Raw genomic sequence first — 19,321 nt, forward strand, 5'->3', positions numbered from 1 at the left:
GAAATTTTGTCTAAGTCATATTTTATCCTCCTATAGTTACTCAGTGGCAACACCTTCCATAACACCACAGCATCGTGAGCAAACACTTTGTCCATAAGATCATTTATGCATGTAGAGAATAATGGCTGTTGTATCCCACTTCCTAAAGTCACTCATGGTTATGCCCTTGTCTCTGATGAACACCCGCCATTGAAGAGAATGTACTGGGTTCTGTTACTTAAGAAGTTTTCGGGCCACTCACTTATTAAGAAACCTCTTCCATATCACCTTTGTTAACACTCTGCAGTGGGGCACTGTGTCAGATGTTTTCTGTAAATCCTGAAATATGCCCTTCATCCATAGTTTGAAGGATGAGAAAAGGGCAAGCCGAATTTCGCACGAGCGGTGCTTTCTGAAACCGTGCTGATTTGTGGACAGAAACTTTTACATCTAATGGAAATCTATTATATTCAAACTGAGAATATGTTCAAGAATTCTGCATCAAACCAATGTTAAGGATAATGCTCTGTAAATTTGCGTGTCCATTTTTTACCCTTCTTATATACTGGAGGGACTAGAATACTCTCTTTCAAATTCTGAAGTTGGCAGGGGTAAAATACAGGGAGCGAAAGGCTATTTACAATTTGTACAGAAACCAGATGGCAGTTATAGGAGTCGAGGGGCATGAAAGGGAAGCAGTGGTTGGGAAGGGAGTGAGACAGGGTTGTAGCCTATCCCCGATGTTATTTAATCTGTATATTGAGCAAGCAGTGAAGGAAACAAAAGAAAAATTTGGAGTAGGTATTAAAATCCATGGAGAAGAAATAAAAAATTTGAGGTTTGCCGATGATGTTGTAATTCTGTCAGAGACAGCAAAGGACTTGGAAGAGCAGTTGAACGGAATGGACAGTGTCTTGAAAGGAGGGTATAAGATGAACATCAACAAAAGCAAAATGAGGATAATGGAATGTAGTCGAATTAAGTTGGGTGATGCCGAGGGAATGAGATTAGGAAATGAGACACTTAAAATAGTAAAGGAGTTTTGCTATCTTGGGAGCAAAATAACTGATGATGGTCGAAGTAGAGAGGATATAAAATGTAGACTGGCAATGGCAAGGAAAGCGTTTCTGAAGAAGAAAAATTTGTTAACATCGAGTATAGATTTAAGTGTCAGGAAGTCGTTTCTGAAAGTATTTGTATGGAGTGTTGCCATGTATGGAAGTGAAACATGGACGATAACTAGTTTGAACAAGAAGAGAATAGAAGCTTTCGAAATGTGGTGCTACAGAAGAATGCTGAAGATTAGATGGATAGATCATATAACTAATGAGGAAGTATTGAATAGAATTGGGAAGAAGAGGAGTTTGTGTCACAACTTGACTAGAAGAAGGGATCGGTTGGTATGACATGTTCTGAGGCATCAAGGGATCACCAATTTAGTATTGGAGGGCAGCGTGGAGGGTAAAAATCGTAGAGGGAGACCAAGAGATGAATACACTAAACAGATTCAGAAGTGTGTAGGTTGTAGTAGGTACTGGGAGATGAAGAAGCTTGCACAGGATAGAGTAGCATGGAGAGCTGCATCAAACCAGTCTCAGGACTGAAGACCACAACAACAACAACAACAACAACAACATATACTGGAGGCACCTGTACTTTTTTTTTTCAGTCAATTGGAACTTTGCACTGGGCAAGAGATTCATGATAAATGCAAGGTAAGTAAGAGGCCAATGCCATAGAGAACTCTTTGTAAAACCAAATTGGGATTTCATCCAGACCTGGCGGCTTATTTGTTTGCAACTCTGTCACTTGCTTCTCTACACTAGGGATGCCTGTTACCATATCTTCCTAACAGGAGAGTGTGCAGTGGTCAAACGACAGAACATTTGCACGATTCTCCTTGTGAATGATTTCTTAAATGTGAAACTTAAAACTTCAGCCTTACTGTTGCTATAATCTATTTCCGCACCAGAGTGGTTAATGAATGACAGGATAGAAGCCTTTGACCTGCTTAGTGATTTTTCACAGGTTCTCAGCAAGAATGTTTGCTAACGTATGATGGCAGCAGTGCTTTGCGCATTAATCTTTCTACAGACCCATGAATCTCTGCTAACTTTTCCCTGTCATCATTTGTATGTCCTCTTTCGAACTGAGAGTGCAACGGCCTTTGCTTCCTCAGCATATTCCTAATTTCACTGTTAAACCATGTTGGATCTTTTCTGTCCTTAATCCGCTTACTAGGCACAAAATTCTCCAGGGAACAATTTACAATTTATTGAAACTTTGCCCCAGTACCTCTATGTTCATCATACTGGAATTAAATGATGTCAGTTCATTGTCTAAGTGGATTGCTAACAACTGTTTATCTGCTCTTTCTAGCGGAAATACTCTTCTAGCCTTCTTGATTGATTTATTACCAATAATAACGACGTTGGCTTAGATGAAATAATGATCACTAATCTCTGTCTCTATACTGACTCCATTTATAAGGTCAGGCATGTTTGTATCAACAAGGTCTAAAATATTTCCATTGCACTTGGGCTGTCTAACTAGCTGCTCAAGAAAGATTTTGGAAAGTGTGTTCAAAAGTACTTTGCACTGACTGTAACCTGTGCAATGAATCCATAGACATCCCAGTCTATACTCAGTAGGTCAAAGTCAACTCCAAATAATATTGCATAAGCTGGGTATTCCACACTAGTGGCCATAGACTTTCTTTGAATTACTCTAAAATTTTCACAGTGGAATCAGACAGCTAATAAGAACATCCAAAAATGAACTTAATTTCATCTAGATTGGTTATACGGGACCAGATAACTTTACTGTCACTCTCAAATTTGATATCAATAGAGACAATATTTTTGTCAACTGCAATGACATTCCTCATCCTATCGCATCTACTCTGTGTTTTTGATATATGTTCTACATCTACATTTACATCCATATTCCGCAAGCCACCTGACGGTGTGTGGCGGAGGGTACCCTGAGTACTTCTATCGGTTCTCCCTTCTATTCCAGTCTCGTATTGTTCGTGGAAAGAAGGATTGTCGGTATGCTTCTGTGTGGGCTCTAATCTCTCTGATTTTATCCTCATGGTCTCTTCGCGAGATATACGTAGGAGGGAGCAATATACGGCTTGACTCTTCGGTGAAGGTATGTTCTCGAAACTTTAACAAAAGCCTGTACCGAGCTACTGAGCGTCTCTCCCGCAGAGTCTTCCACTGAAGTTTATCTATCATCTCCGTAACGCTTTCGCGATTACTAAATGATCCTGTAACGAAGCACGCTGCTCTCCGTTGGATCTTCTCTATCTCTTATATCAACCCTATCTGGTACGGATCCCACACTGCTGAGCAGTATTCAAGCAGTGGGCGAACAAGCGTACTGTAACCTACTTCCTTTGTTTTTGGATTGCATTTCCTTAGGATTCTTCCAATGAATCACAGTCTGGCATCTGCTTTACCGACGATCAACTTCATATGATCATTCCATTTTAAATCACTACTAATGCGTACTCCCAGATAATTTATGGAATTAACTGCCTCCAGTTGCTGACCTGCTATATTGTAGCTAAATGATAAGGGATCTATCTTTCTGTGTATTCGCAGCACATTACACTTGTCTACATTGATATTCAATTGCCATTCCCTGCACCATGCGTCAATTTGCTGCAGATCCTCGTGCATTTCAGTACAATTTTCCATTGTTACAACCTCTCGATACACCACAGCATCATCTGCAAAAAGTCTCAGTGAACTTCCGATGTCATCAACAAGGTCATTTATGTATATTGTGAATAGCAACGGTCCTATGACACTCCCCTGTGGCACACCTGAAATCACTCTTACTTCGGAAGACTCCTCTCCATTGAGAATGACATGCTGCGTTCTGTTATCTAGGAACTCCTCAATCCAATCACACAATTGGTTTGATAGTCCATATGCTCTTACTTTGTTCATTAAACAACTGTGGGGAACTGTATCGAACGCCTTGCGGAAGTCACAAAACACGGCATCTACCTGTGAACCCGTGTCTATGGCCCTCTGAGTCTTGTGGACGATTAGCGCGAGCTGGGTTTCACACAACCGTCTTTTTTGAAACCCATGCTGATTCCTACAGAGTAGATTTATAGTCTCCAGAAAAGTCATTATACTCGAACATAGTACGTGTTCCAAGATTCTACAACTGATCGACATTAGAGATATAGGTCTATAGTTCTGCACATCTGTTCGACGTCCCTTCTTGAAAACGGGGATGACCTGTGCCCTTTTCCAATCCTTTGGAACGCTACGCTCTTCTAGAGACCTACGGTACACCGCTGCAAGAAGGGGGGCAAGTTCCTTTGCGTACTCTGTGTAAAAGCAAACTGGTATACCATCAGGTCCAGCGGCCTTTCCTCTTTTGAGCGATTTTAATTGTTTCTCTATCCCTCTGTCGTCTATTTCGATATCTACCATTTTGTCATCTGTGCGGCAATCTAGAGAAGGAACTACAGTGCAGTCTTCCTCTGTGAAACAGCTTTGGAAAAAGACTTTTAGTATTTCGGCCTTTAGTCTGTCATCCTCTGTGACCATTTTGGTCACAGAGTGTCTGGACATTTTGTTTTGATCCATAAGACCAAAATTTCTTAGGATTTTCTGCCAAGCCAGTACATAGAACTTTACTTTCGAATTCATTGAACGCCTCTCGCATAGCCCGTTTGCTGTGAAGTTCCCTTTGCTTCCGCAGCAGTTTTCTAACTCCGTTGTTGTACCACGGTGGCTCTTTTCCATCTCTTACAATCTTGCTTGGCACGTACTCATCTAACACATATTGTACGATGGTTTTGAACTTTGTCCACTGATCCTCAACACTATCTGTACTTGAGACAAAACTTTTGGGTTGAGCCATCAGGTACTCTGTAATCTGCTTTTTGTCACTTTTGCTAAACAGAAAAATCTTCCTACTTTTTTTAATATTTCTATTTACGGCTGAAATCATCGATGCAGTAACCGCTTTATGATCACTGATTCCCTGTTCTGCGTTAATTGTTTCAAATAGTTCGGGTCTGTTTGTCACCAGAAGGTCTAATATGTTAACGCCACGAGTCGGTTCTCTGTTTAACTGCTCAAGGTAGTTTCCAGATAAAGCACTTTAAAAAATTTCACTGGATTCTTTGTCCCTGCCACCCGTTATAACGTTTGAGTCTCCCAGTCTATATCCGGCAAATTAAAATCTCCACCCAGAACTATAACATGGTGGGGAAATCTACTCGAAATATTTTCCAAATTATCCTTCAGGTGCTCAGCCACAACAGCTGCTGAGCCCGGTGGCCTATAGAGACATCCAATTACCATGTCTGAGCCTGCTTTAACCGTGACCTTCACCCAAATCATTTCACATTTCGGATCTCCGTCAATTTCCTTAGATACTATTGCACTTCTTATCGCTATAAACACGCCTTCCCCTTCGCTGTCCAGCCTGTCTCTGCGGTATACATTCCAATCTGAGTTTAGGATTTCACTACTGCATATGTCTGGTTTCAGCCAACTTTCTGTCCCTAGTACTATATGGGCGTTGTGACCGTTTATTAATGAGTGCAGTTCTGGGACCTTTCTATAGACGCTCCTGCAGTTTACTATTAGCACATTAATATTGTTATTCCCTGTTGCATTTTGCCTACTCCTACCTTGCCGCGTCTCAGGAGGCGTCTTGTCGGGCCTAGGGAGGGAATTCTCTAACCTAAAAAACCCCCATGTGCACTCCACACGTACTCCGCTACCCTTGTAGCCGCTTCTGGCGTGTAGTGCATGCCTCACCTATTCAGGGGGTCCCTACATTTCTCCACCCGATAGCGGAGGTCGAGAAATTTGCACCCCAGATGTCCGCAGAATTGTCTGAGCCTCTGGTTTAAGCCTTCCACTCGGCTCCAAACCAGAGGACCGCGATCGGTTCTGGGAACGATACTACAAATAGTTAGCTCTGATTCCACCCCGCGAGCGAGGCTTTCCGCCTTCACCAATTCCGCCAACCGCCTGTACGAACTGAGGATGACCTCTGAACCCAGACGGCAGGAGTCATTGGTGCCGACATGAGCAACAATTTGCAGTCGGGTGCACCCAGTGCTCTCTTATCGCCGCCAGTAGGGCCTCCTCCACATCTCGGATGAGACCCCCGGCAAGTAGACAGAGTGAACACTGGCGTTCTTCCCCGACCTTTCCGCTATTTTCCTAAGGGGCTCCATCACCTGCCTAACGTTGGAGCTCCCAATAACTAATAAACTCCTCCCCCCCCCCCCCCCCCCCCCGTGTGCCTGCTCGGACCTTGCTGAAGGAGCAACCACATGTCCACTCACAGGCAGAGCGGGCGATGCCACACGGCCAGCCTCCACATTTACCCTCCGCCTCGTGTGCCGCGAACGCCGCTGAACCCGCCACTCCCCTTGGGGAGAGGGTGGTCCAACCCCACCCGGTATCCGCGAAGATGTCTCGACAGCAGGGACAGTGGGTGAAGCATGTAACACCTGGGGTGTACCTTGTGACAGACCAGACTCCCCACTGCCGCTACACTCCGAGGCAGCAGCCTGAAGATGGCTGACCGCGGCCATCAACACATTCAGCTGTTTGCGAACAGTGGCCAGCTCCTCCTGCGTCCGTACACAGCAGTCACACATCCTATCCATCCGAAGGAATCAGTTTACTGAAGAGAGTTAATCAACTTTTAACTAGACTGCTAATTCACTAAAGGTGGCTGAATATTGACTAAACTGTGATTGCTAGCCACTTCTTGTAGAAAACAATGAAATTAGCACTACCTGTCTCTGGACTATATTGAAAACAAACACTAGCACTACTGGCACTATGGTTGACTAAAGGGACTCTCTCTGACTGTATTCAAAACAAACACAAAATCTATGGAACACTATTAATAGCACTCGACAATTAAAGCTTCCTAAAAGCAAAAACACACGGAAGAAGAAGTGACAAGTAAGAAAAATACAGTTAATACTTAAATTAAGGTAGCTCGCTGCACAGCAGACGTGAAGCAGACGGCGTGTTGTGTGAATCGCTAAAAGTCTGAGCTTTCTACTTCGGGTTTTGGCCAGCTCTCAGTCTTGAGAACAATTTGAGCACAAGAAATTTACTGGAGGGGACTAAATTCAGGACCTTTGTTACAGGTGCTGTGACAATTTACTGATAAAATTTTTGCAGTTGAAGTGTCATTACTCTGGATTTGCTATTGGCTTGTCGATTGGCCAATGTTCATCAGAGTTCCTCAACCTCCTGCCTAGCCTAAAAAAGACCCCATGTGGACGCCGCAAGCAGTCTCCTACCCGAGTAGCTGCTTCCTTTGTGTAGTACATCCCTGACCCACCAAGGGGAGTCCTAAAATTGCTCATCCGATAACACATTAGAAATAATGCAGGAAGGAAAATCAATAAATGAAACAGATTACTCTCAATTCTTAGCTGTATGAGAGCCCAGTAGATGGAAGGAATCACAGGTAACACTCAATCTACAAGAAAGGTAGCAGAAGTTATCCACAAAACTACTTTCTATAATCTATTATAGAATCTTATAACATGTCCTGAGCTCAAACATAATAGGTTATCTCAAATAGACTGACTTCCTCCATGCCAACCAACACTGAATCAGAAAGTATTGGTGAGGCAAAACCCAACTCTACCTTTATTCACATGATATGATGAAAGCCATGGATCATTGCAGTCAGGTAAATGCAGTATTTCTTGACACAGCACCACACCAACACTTTTTAATGAAAATACAGTTGTATGGGCTATCAAACAAAATTTGTAACTGGATTGAGGATTTCTTTGTATGGAGGACACTGCATGTTATCTTGGATGTAGAGTTATTAACATATGTAAAAGTGACATCATATGTACCCCAGAGAAGTGTGTTGTGCCCAGCTGTTCATGTTGTATATTCATGACATGACAAACAATAGTAATAGTAACCTCAGGCTTTTTGCATGTGATGCAGTTACTTTCAGCACAGTACTGTGTGAAAAAATCTGTACACATATTTAATTGGATCCCGATAAGACTTCAAAGTGGTGCAAAAATTGGCAGCTTGCTTTAAATGTTCAAAAATCTAAAGTTCACGAAACGAAAAAAGTAGTATCTTGTTACTACAATATCAGAGGGTCACAGTTCAAATGGTTCAAATGGCTCTGAGCACTATGGGACTCAACTGCTGTGGTCATAAGTCCCCTAGAACTTAGAACTACTTAAACCTAACTAACCTAAGGACAGCACACAACACCCAGCCATCACGAGGCAGAGAAAATCCCTGACCCCGCCGGGAATCGAACCCGGGAACCCGGGCGTGGGAAGCAAGAACGCTACCGCACGACCACGAGATGCGGGCAGGGTCACAGTTGGAAACTTTAGTACCCCTGTCAGTGAACGTCACATTGGGGGCAGATGAGCTGTCATGGGTAGAGCAGTGTAGTAGTTCAGAAACCTGCCATGGATGACACACGTTGCGTTGTATGGGCACTGATGGGAGTGTTTACTTGTGAGTGGCAATAAGCAGAGTAGGCAGTGCTCACATGGAGTTAAACTGCCATGGACTTCGTTTTTTCACTTTGTGCTGAGTGGTGTCGTGTGCTTATTTGTTAGCCACCGGCACCACCCACATGCTGAGTATATTGCTGTGCGTGTATTTATGTGGGTTCAGACATTCTGCTTCCCATAGATCAGTTCACACAATGAGTTTGCTACTCTCACAGGGTTCTGTTCCCCAGTTGTTACTGAGCCACCATCGGCCCGTGAAGTACCGTCACCGGTAATGTTGAGTAGTGCATTGTCATGCCTTCTGTAGATAATAAAGAAACAATCACGTTAAACAAATACCTTGGTGTAACAATTTGTAGGGATATGAAATGGAATGATGACACAGGCTCAGTCTAAGGTAAAACAGGTGGCAGACTTCAGTTCATTAATAGGGATAATGGGAAAATTCAGTCAATCTACAAAGGAAATTGCTTACAGGACTCTTGTGTGGCCGATCTTAGAATATTATTCAAATGTGTGGTACCAGTGCCAAATAGAACTATCAGAGGATATTGAACATAGATAAAAAAGATTAGCAGGAATGAAAACAGGATTGTTTGACTCATGGAAGAGGGTCACATAAATGTACCATTTGCCATGCACTTCAGTGGTTTTAAGAGACACAGCTGTAGATGTAGAACTGAAAGTCACTTGTTATAGTCCTCCATAAAAATGTAAGCTCTGCAGATTTTGCATTAGGGTAAAAGCTGACTTTGCTTTTGGAAATGCCAAAAAGTTGAGTTGCTTTTCCTGTTGTCACTCACTAATGTGTTATGGTATCATGTTCTGGGCAACTTTTTGTTGAGGAAGAATGTGTTTGCTGTACATAGATATGTAATAAGGATAGCATGTGGTGTACACTCTAGAATCTCTTGTAAATCTTTCTTTAAACAGCTGTGCACATTGACAATGGCATTGAGTACTTTTACTTCCTTATAAAGTTTGTGTTCAACAACCACAGTTTGAAAACATAAGTAACATTTGTAACTACAGTACTAGAAGGAAAAATGAATCACATGAGTCCTCATTCAACCTTAATGTTAGGACTGAGGTATTCAGACCTAAAAATCTTCGACCACTTATCCAGTTCTGTGAAGAATTTGAAAGATAATATATTCATTTCAGAAACATACTGAAATTGTGTTTGCTTGACAACTCCCCCAACTCCGTGAAGAATTTCTGAATGTGGGATGCTGTAGAGTGTGTGTGTGTGTGTGTGTGTGGGGGGGGGGGGGGGGGGGGGAGGAGAGAAGGGGGGGGGGGGGGATAGGGAGAGAGAGAGAGAGAGAATTCATATTTCATTCAAGAAGTTCTGTTACCATGTAGGTTTTATATATTGGATATATTTGACTAACAATTTGTGCAGATTGAAATAATATATATTGTCTAGAAGTTTCTTCTGCTTCTTATTGTTGCAGTATTCGGCAGACAACTTGGGAACGTTTGCGAGTCCTAGCTGGTGGAGCACTAAGTTTTTCCATGGAGAAATTGTTGCAAGGCAGCCAGATAGCACCAGTGTTGACAGCTGCTCATTTGCATGCGCTAGATCGCCGCTTGCTTGCAGTATTTGCAGCAGTTGAGATGTGTTTCAACCATGTTGGAGAAGCAGCTGTTCTATGGAATAGCCCTAATGGATGAAGTATCTCTCAATAGCTTCATGCACAGTGTCTGTATGTAGTGTTTATGTTCATCTTGCCTGTGTTTGTCGTATAAGCACCACAGAAGAGTTCAGAAATTTGCATCATATGTCTGAAAGCATATAGCTGAAGTTATGGTACCAAAGGAAAGTTTTCTTGTGTTGTTAACACGATAATGATATATTCTGTGTAAGTGATAGATGTAACACTACAGTGATGACACTCCTTCCTCCTTTCTCTTTCTGAGGGAGGAAGTAAGCTATAAGCCAGCCAGTTTGGGTGGGCAGAGATTTTAACAAGAGTCCTTGAGTACATGCAAGAGTCTCATTGAATAGCTATGTACAGTGCTTTTCAAAAAGCTCTGTTTTGTGCCATAAGTTTTTTAACTGATCTGAATAAATAAAGATAATGAAATTCACAGCTGCTATATCGAGTACTGTACAGAAACAAAGCTTACATTTTGCATCATATTATAAAATTTTTCATGCTATCACCATGTTTCAGAACTAAGCAGATAGGTAAATTTGTCACTTTTGACAAAAAAAAAAAAAAAATTAAAAAGTGCATAATCCATATAAAATCTTTTGTAGATGCCATTGCAGTGTGGCTCTTATTTCATGTATCCACAAATAACACTTCTGTAAATAAGTGAATTGTTGACATTACAATAGTATGCTCATTGTAATATTGGCATTTATTGATTAGAGTGTATAACTACATATTATGGAAATTAGACCACGTTTGGAATTTACTATTCTTGTGGATATGTAAGGAGAGAAATTTTAAATGTAAATAAAATATGCTGTTTGAAGTGTTTAATTCTGTCCTTTCCTGCTTATGATACCACTTCCTTGTGTTTGTTCAAATCTACATGCACACTATCTGATATAAATCATCTGGATGGGTTGTGTCCACCCTTCACTTTTATGACAGCTTGAACTATGCTGGGGACACTTTCAGTGAAGTGACTGAATGTCTGTGGAGTAATGTTTGCTTATTTCTCCTCAAGAACTGAAACCAGAGAAGGTAGTCTGGTGTCTGGAATGGAGTCAACATTCTAACTCATCCCAAATGTGTTCCGTTGGGTTTAAGTTTGGATTCTGATTCTGGGCAGGCCAGTTCATTTGAGGAATGTTATTTTCCACAAACCATTGCCGTGCAGATGATACCGTATTGCTGAGTACATTGTCATGCTGATGCATATAATCATGATCTCCATACTGTTCCTCTAGTGAACATAGTACACAATGCTGTAAATAGAACACAATTTATCCTTCCGAATGTAGCATTTTCTTAAATGCAATAAACGAACCACACCCCAACCACAAAAAACACCTCTGTACAATAAGTACATTTTCTCCATACTCCATTACTGTCATTCCACATGATGCTAGGTAACATTCTCCAGGAATTCATCACACCCAAATCCTTCCATTGGATTGCCATGTGGATAGAATGATTCATCTGTCCTAAACACTTGTTTCCAGTTATTTTCAACCACCCTCCACAATGCCTGATGGTCCCTGTTTGTCAGTTTCTGAGGTGTGCCTGGTCTTGATTTAATTGTGGTCATCCCTTCGCTTTTACATTTCACAATCAAATCACTGACAGTTGACTTTGGGAGATTTAGAAAGGTGGAAATGTCCCTGATGGGTTTGTTACTCAGGTGACATCCAATGGTTAGTACATATTCAAAGTTACTGAGCTCAACTAATTGATCCATTCTGCTGTTACTACTTCTCTATTGATAACACAGTATTTGCCACCTTCTTTTATACTGGCACGTCCACTTTTCGAGACATCTAATGATCAATTAAACATCATGTAGTGGTTTGTGGATACTTTTGATCAGATAATGTACACAACTGTTTACTAGAGATTTAGGTAAACTAGTTAGGCATTAATAAATAATTTGTGCAACATGAAAATTCATGAGCTGTCAATAAACTACATCAGAGACCTGAAGCAATTTTAACTTTAACTGACTGCTGACACTTCTCTATACATGAAAATTTGTATTAATTTGAAGAGACAATATTATGTTGATTTTATGTTATGAAACAACACACTGCCCTAACTGTGAGTGAAAAATGTTGATGGTACTAGTAGTGTGGAAAGGTTCCTGATATACAAAAGTATGCATTTTAAGATCATTTTTCAGAGGGAAGCAGGAAAAAAATAAAAATGAACTGTGTATTGAAATTTCTAAGCGATATGCCTTCAAGTGTGTTAGCTGCCCTGTAATGTTATGAGTGCATATTTCAATTTTTTTCTCCCCCTCTTTGAGTTCTAAAATTCTTCTTCAGATCTGTGGTTTTTTGTGACAGAGAACAGAAGACTTTTACAACTTTTCGGGAGGAGTTTGAAAGATACACACTCAAGAGTCGACCTTCAAATTACTCTCATTTGCAGGTCTTCTGGTCTTATCCAGAGTTCTTTCAACAAATCAAATTCCTTTGTTTATCTTCCCTTCTTTCATGTTTCGGTTTCTTATTCTGATTGGCACTTCCTGGAAAAGGCTACCACTGAGTTTTGGTATAATGGTAAGTTTAGATATAAAAGAAAAAAAATTGCATTGTGTGATAACATGTGTCCTTGTACCCTTAAGAGCTGCTTTACTGCAAATGGTTCTTTCTATTTAAATGTAGGCTTTCATATCATACAATGTGCAACTGGAATGAAACCTAATGTGTCTGCTTCACTCAAAAGAATGCCTTACGTCATTTAAACCCTCACGATCATCAGTCCTACCTTTCCAGAAATGACAAATAACCAGTAGTTGTTAATGAGGTGTTCATAATATCACACTTTTTTCTTGCCCTCGGCAGACATTACAATGAACAGTGTTTTGCACCTTTTCTCCTGTTTTCTTATTAATTAAGACTAAGGTTTTTTTCCAGGTGGTTTAGCATAAAACTTTATGGACTCATTAGATAAGTTAAGGGCCACAGGGAAGAATGATCATAGTCCTGTACAAAACAGTTTTTAGTATTAGCTTTTTTAAGTTTCATGTCGCATAAAAAAATTAAAAGTAGGTATAAAAATAAATTTATTAAGCTTTGTACATTGTAATATATCATTTATTACATATTCAGAAATAAAAATAACATTTAACAGATGGAACACGAACACTTAACTTCAAAACAAAAAGACATCACAACATAGATCGTTTTTACCAGTTATGGAGCATAATCAATTGGTTGGTTGTCTGCATGCTCACTGTCATCTTCTACTTCATTGTCCAAACCAAGGGCAGGAATCTGTGAATCATAGAATGCTTGAAAATTTTAAATGTTGTTGGTCCATCAATTGTGTGGATTTAAGGCACAGTGTTCCATTCTAATGTTCTCTCAGTACATTTGGGTCACTTTGCTTGGAAGACGTTCTGGTTTTTGTGCCTTGATTACCAACAAAAACAGCTGTCATATAGCTTCCAAAGTAGTTTGCCTTTTGAAGCATTAATCTTGCCTCCTTTTGGTCAACCTTTAAAATTCTAATTGGTCATATCTACTATCTAGGAACAGCTCTGATGTTAGCATTGTAATGTATTCCAAAGAATACTGTAACATATTGAAGCAAGTAATCCAGAAATCTAAGCAGATTTATTAAGCAACAAAATAAAAACTATATAGGACATATTGAAGACAGAGACAGGTGGGGCCAGAAAGAAAGAGGAACAGATAGCTCTAAAAATAAATACGATGTTGATAACAAGTGCATGTAGTGTTGCAAACCTCTTAAACAAGTACTTTGTTTCTGTTACTGACAGCTTCGGGTTATCAGGTTCAGTAAACAGAGCATTGGAATATCTGAGATCAGTATCCACAAATAACTGCAGTAAAATGGAAATGCCACCCAGTTCTCCCAAAGAAGTAGAGTTTGGTTTCTGTAAGGGTTCCATTATAGAGAAGGCTATTTACACATACAGTGAAAACGTACTTAATTCATTAGATAACAAATTAGAGGCTACTGGCCTTTTCTGTGACCTCTGAAAAGCATTTGACAATGTGAACCACAGCATTCTCTTATGTAAATTAGAATATGGTGTCACTGGCAGTGCTGCAAAATGGTTCGAGTCTTACCTAACTAATGGGGCACAAATGGTGTCATTGCAAAATACCTGTTGAATAAACAACCAGTCTTCACATGACTGGGAATTAATTACATGTGATGTTCCTCAAGGTTCCATTTTGGGTCCATTGCTTTTTCTTGTTTACATTAATGACCTCTCGTCTATTACATTCCCAGATTCTAAATTTGTTTTGTTTGCAGGTGATGAAAACATTGCAGTAAACAGCAAGTCAAGTTCAGATTTAGAAATTGCTGCTAATCAAATTTTCACTGTCAGTAATAAATGGTTTAAAGCTAGTTGACTGTCATTAAACTTTGAAATGACTCTAAGCAATTATCTGCCAGCAAAGGTACTATTTGATAGGTTTCTCAAAGCATTTTTGGGACACTTTAATGACTGCATCTCAATAAGGAAATGCAAAGTAACTTACAGAGTCCTAAAAGCAAAAGTTCCAAATAGACAAAATACATGGTATACAAAACAGCTGTCTACTATGAAAAATCAAGTTATGTTGTTGTACAATATTTATAAAAATCTGAAAACCAACCATGCTAAATTAGCCTATGTTAGATCTAGGAATGTGTACAAAAAAGCAATTGTGGAAGCCAGACAAGCACACAATCTCAGAAGTATTGAGAAATCCACCAATAAGTGCAAAGCAGCATGGACACTAATAAATAGTGTCGCCAAAGATAAAAGAAGTGACAAAATTAGTATCTCTCCCCAGGAATTTAATGACTTTTTTTTATTAAATCAGTTGAGGAAGTAGGAAGTGCTATAATTAAACCTGAAATCAGCTCAGCACAGTTACTGTCAAAAAATATTGCTAGGTCGTCAACAAACACAAGTACCTTCAATTTTTCTGAGGTCTCACCTGGTTTTGTGTTAAGAATAGTGAAACAGTTAAAATCATCAGACAGTGTAGACATATATGACCTGTCTTGTAACATGCTGAAGAAAGTAGTAGACTGTATAGTGTACCCCCTAACATATTGTATAAACAAGTGTATACTGGAGGGTTTTTTCCCTGATGAGCTTAAACTGTCTAGGGTTGTTCCAGTACATAAAAAAGGAGATAAAAATTCTGTCTCAAGTTACAGGCCAATATCCATAGTTCCAGTTTTTTCAAAAGTTCTAGAATGCGTAATTTACCAACAATTATCTGTTTACTTTGATAACATAGGATTAATAATTGGATCACAGTATGGCTTTAGGAAAAACCTGTCAACCATTGATGCCATAGACAATGTTGTTAAATACATCAATCAAGTATTTGAAGATAAATGCTTTGCTCAAGTGACTTTTTGTGACCTGAGCAAAGCCTTTGACTGTGTAGAACATACACTACTACTCGAAAAAATGGACTTCTATGGTGTTAAAGGTAACAGCCTTAAGCTATTAAGATCATATTTACAAAACCGTAAGCAAGCCGTCTGTGTTGGGAAAGAAATATCCAGTATAGAACAAGTTAAGGTAGGTGTTCTGCAGGGATCCGTGCTGGGCCCTTTCCTTTTCCTAATAATGATAAATGACCTGCCACCATTTATTAAATCCAGAACAGTACTCTATGCTGATGATACATCGTTTCTGAACCACATTAATGATCTTAATAGCCTTAAAACATGTGTTACAGAGACAATTGAGCAAGCTTCACTCTGGTTTAAAGCAAATGGGTTCTTGCTTAATGAAAGCAAAACCCAGCAGATGGTATTTAGTTTAAAAGACAAGTTTCCATCAGATGATCCTAGTTGTGTTAAATTTTTGGGGGTATATTTGGATGATAAACTTTCTTGGAATCCACATATTAAGTATATTAGTGGTAAATTGACTAGGGTAATCTATTTGTTAAGGCGATTAATGCACTGTGTACCTAAAAATTATGTTAGAGTATCTTACTACTCATTTTTCCAAAGCATCATATCCTATGGTATTATTTTATGGGGAAACTCCACTTGTGTGCATGATATACTATTGCTGCAAAAGAAAGCTATTAGGATAATTACAGGCTCACCATAAAAGGCTCATTGTAAACCTTTGTTTACTCAACAAAAAATCATGACAGTAATAAACCTATATATTTATTATGTTTTAATCTACACAAAAAAGAACTTGCCTAAAGTTAAACGCAGGGCAAATATACATTGTTACAGCACTAGGACAAACAGCTCTATCTATATGCCCTACCACAGACTGTCAAAATCAGTTAATAGTTATGAACTTATGGGCCACAAATTATTTAACAAACTTCCACAAGCTATACAAAATTTACCAGAGCAACAATACAAACAAACACTTTATGACTGGTTAGTTGTAAACCCACTCTACAATATAAAGGATTTCATGACCTGTGATATTAAACTGTAACGTTCTTAACAATCCTGTTCTTTTATAGCATGTACTGTACTGTATTGCATTATGTGTATGACTTTGTCTATTGCTGTAATGGCTTAAAGACAATAAAATTATTATTATTATTATTATTATTGCAGTGTGGAACCCGTATGAGATTTCCTTCTGGCACGTGTATAACATGTGAAGATGTGCAGATGGAAGAGGTTGACAGTGTTAAATTTCTGGGATTACAACTCAATAATAAATTCTGTTGCGAAGGGAATACCACAGAATTGCTGCAGCACCTAAACAATTTTGTATTTGCAATGTGAATGATGTCAGATGAAGGAGATATAAATATAAAAAAACTTTCATACTTCGCATACTTTCATTCTATTCTGTCATGTGGGATTATATTCTGGTGTAACTCGTCAAACTGAGCAAAAAATTTTAGGGTGAAAAAGTGTGTAAAGAGACTCATTTCTGGTGTAAATTCAAGAACATTGTGCAGAAATTTCTGACTTTATAGATCTTATAATTAAATTTTTCCCTGAGATATTTAAGTCTCTTTTTATTATCACCGATAATGAATCAAAATTTGTGCTGTGGCCAGGACTTGAACCCAGGTCTTCTTGCTTGCTAGGCAGAAATGCTAACCATTACACCGCCACAATATGATGGTCAACATTGCTCTGCACAATCTACCTAAGCTGAGTGCCCTCCCATTACGTACAATGCTGGGGTGCTTGCCATTATCGGAGAGCCCTGGCAGTAGTGACAATTTGTAAGGGAAAAATGAATTGAAGTTTGTGATGGGGAGGGAACTCAGCTTAGGTAGTTCATGCAGCAATGCTGACCATCATACTGCAGTGGTGTAATGGTTAGCATTTCTGCGTAGCAAGCAAGAAGACCTGGGTTCGAGTCCTGGCCGCAGCACAAATTTTGATTCGTTTTGTCTGTTTCAATCATAATTTCTGACTTGTTCTGCACCCATGAGAAGCTTCTCATTTTTGTGTCTATGGAACAAAAACTGAATCTAGTCTACTCATATAGGTGTGAGGCACTTTTTAACATAAAGCCCAGATAAAAAGTCTGTCCAAGTTTCAAATTTGATGTCTGTGGCTCAGTTGGTGACAGTGAAAGGTGATGATTTGATTCTGCTATTTCTGATGAAATCACTCAAGTAATCTGATGCCCCAGTAAGGTCATACATTGACAAGACTCATATCCTCGTCTCCTTCCATTAAAAAATGGGCTATTATAGGTAAAACTGCTTTTAAAGTTTGCAAATTGTATCAGTGTGTGAACTGTGCAGTGTAAAAAATGCATAACTGTGAAATTCTTGTTCTGGCCTGCGCATAATTCTCAGAAAAGGGTTGTGTGTTTTACTTCTGGGCTGAGGATATTCTCAAAGAACTGTTTGAGCATAAAGCAAATGTCATCTGCTTCCTTCTGGGTGACACTTTCATCATACGTTTAAAATACTGAGGTGGAAACTGACAATACATGTATATTAAAAGATATGAAATTCACTTGACAATGATAGTTTATTTCAGATGATGTTATATTACAGGTAGGCACACTTTTTGAAAATCAACAGTAACTACCTCAATTTATTCATGTTTTCTGGATTATTTTTGGCAGTTTCTTTTGATGGAATAAAACTTTGTGCCTCTTGCCAAATGTTCGTTCCCCCCCCCCCCCCCCCCCCCTTTTCTGTTGTAAGTAGGTCCTGTGCTAATGATGCTTCAGTTTGTGTGTCAGTAGACCTAGTAATTCTTTTTTTAACACTGATATCTCTGATTTCAATGACAACAATGGCATTATCTTTTCAACCGTCTCTAATGACCTTATTGTCGACGGGACGTTAAACACTAATCTCCTCCTCCTCCTCCTCTATCTTTTCAAGAGTATCAAAAATAAATATTGAAGTTTCCATCAAAAATTTCATGGAAAGTTGTTAAACCAACAATACGCTCTTTGGCAGAGACATTTTACATTCAGTGCAGTTTGGCTTTATCTAGCCCTTCAGGTAGGTGCACCCTTGACGAATCGTTTAAAGTATAATGAGATTTCCTTATCCTCAGGGATTTAATGAAGGAATAAATTTTGGATTTAGTTTCCTCAGATAGTTGATTTGGCCTTTTTCCATGTTTACCTTGACTATCTGAGATTTATGGATTCAGTCAGATGTATTGCTACCATCAACATGTGCACATACATGATAACAATAAGAAGAGAGATGATTCTTTGCCTGTGTATTATCATTTCTGTTGTGCCGCCACTGGACTGTTACAATGGTGATCAATTCACTCAGATACTGATTCTTGTTGTAATCACCCAGTTTATTATGATTAGATGTAATATGTTGTGGTTCCTCAGAAATTATAACTTTAAAACGCTTGGAGCAAAAGTGCCTGTGATTCTTACGTATCTCGTTAGTTGACGTTCACAATTTTTTCATATCACTGTGTACACAGTTCCTTCCTTCACTGTCTGTTTCACTAAAAATCGTTTGACATAACTCGTCTATACTATTTAAACTGGTTAGTCTATGTTATTGTACACAGAATGTCAACAAGCCAGAAAACAAAACAAGTACTGCTGAAGTTATCAGATATGGGTGGAGGGGAACAAATGGACCTTGATCTCCTTTGCCTGCTGGTGCGTGAACTCTGATCATTCTTCTCATTCAGCCCCAGTCATTTGCTTGAGATAACTAAGGGACTATGATCTTTCATGCCT

At 39.3% G+C, this 19,321-nt stretch overlaps 1 protein-coding gene across 3 annotated transcripts in view; it reads left to right on the top strand.

Moving 5' to 3' along the window:
- Positions 1–10,992, top strand: part of LOC126469962 (glycosaminoglycan xylosylkinase) — a 111,183-nt gene extending 100,191 nt beyond the window's left edge. For all 3 annotated transcript variants that reach the window (XM_050097379.1, XM_050097376.1, XM_050097377.1), the window contains one exon: positions 9,955–10,992. In XM_050097379.1, the coding sequence (XP_049953336.1) occupies positions 9,955–10,174 (220 nt within the window). In that variant the 3' untranslated portion in view covers positions 10,175–10,992. The remainder of the gene's footprint in view (positions 1–9,954) is intronic.
- The last annotated feature ends 8,329 nt before the right edge of the window (positions 10,993–19,321 follow it).

The sequence above is a fragment of the Schistocerca serialis genome, chromosome 3 (genome assembly GCF_023864345.2).
Source record: "Schistocerca serialis cubense isolate TAMUIC-IGC-003099 chromosome 3, iqSchSeri2.2, whole genome shotgun sequence".
Taxonomy (NCBI): Eukaryota; Metazoa; Arthropoda; class Insecta; order Orthoptera; family Acrididae; genus Schistocerca; species Schistocerca serialis.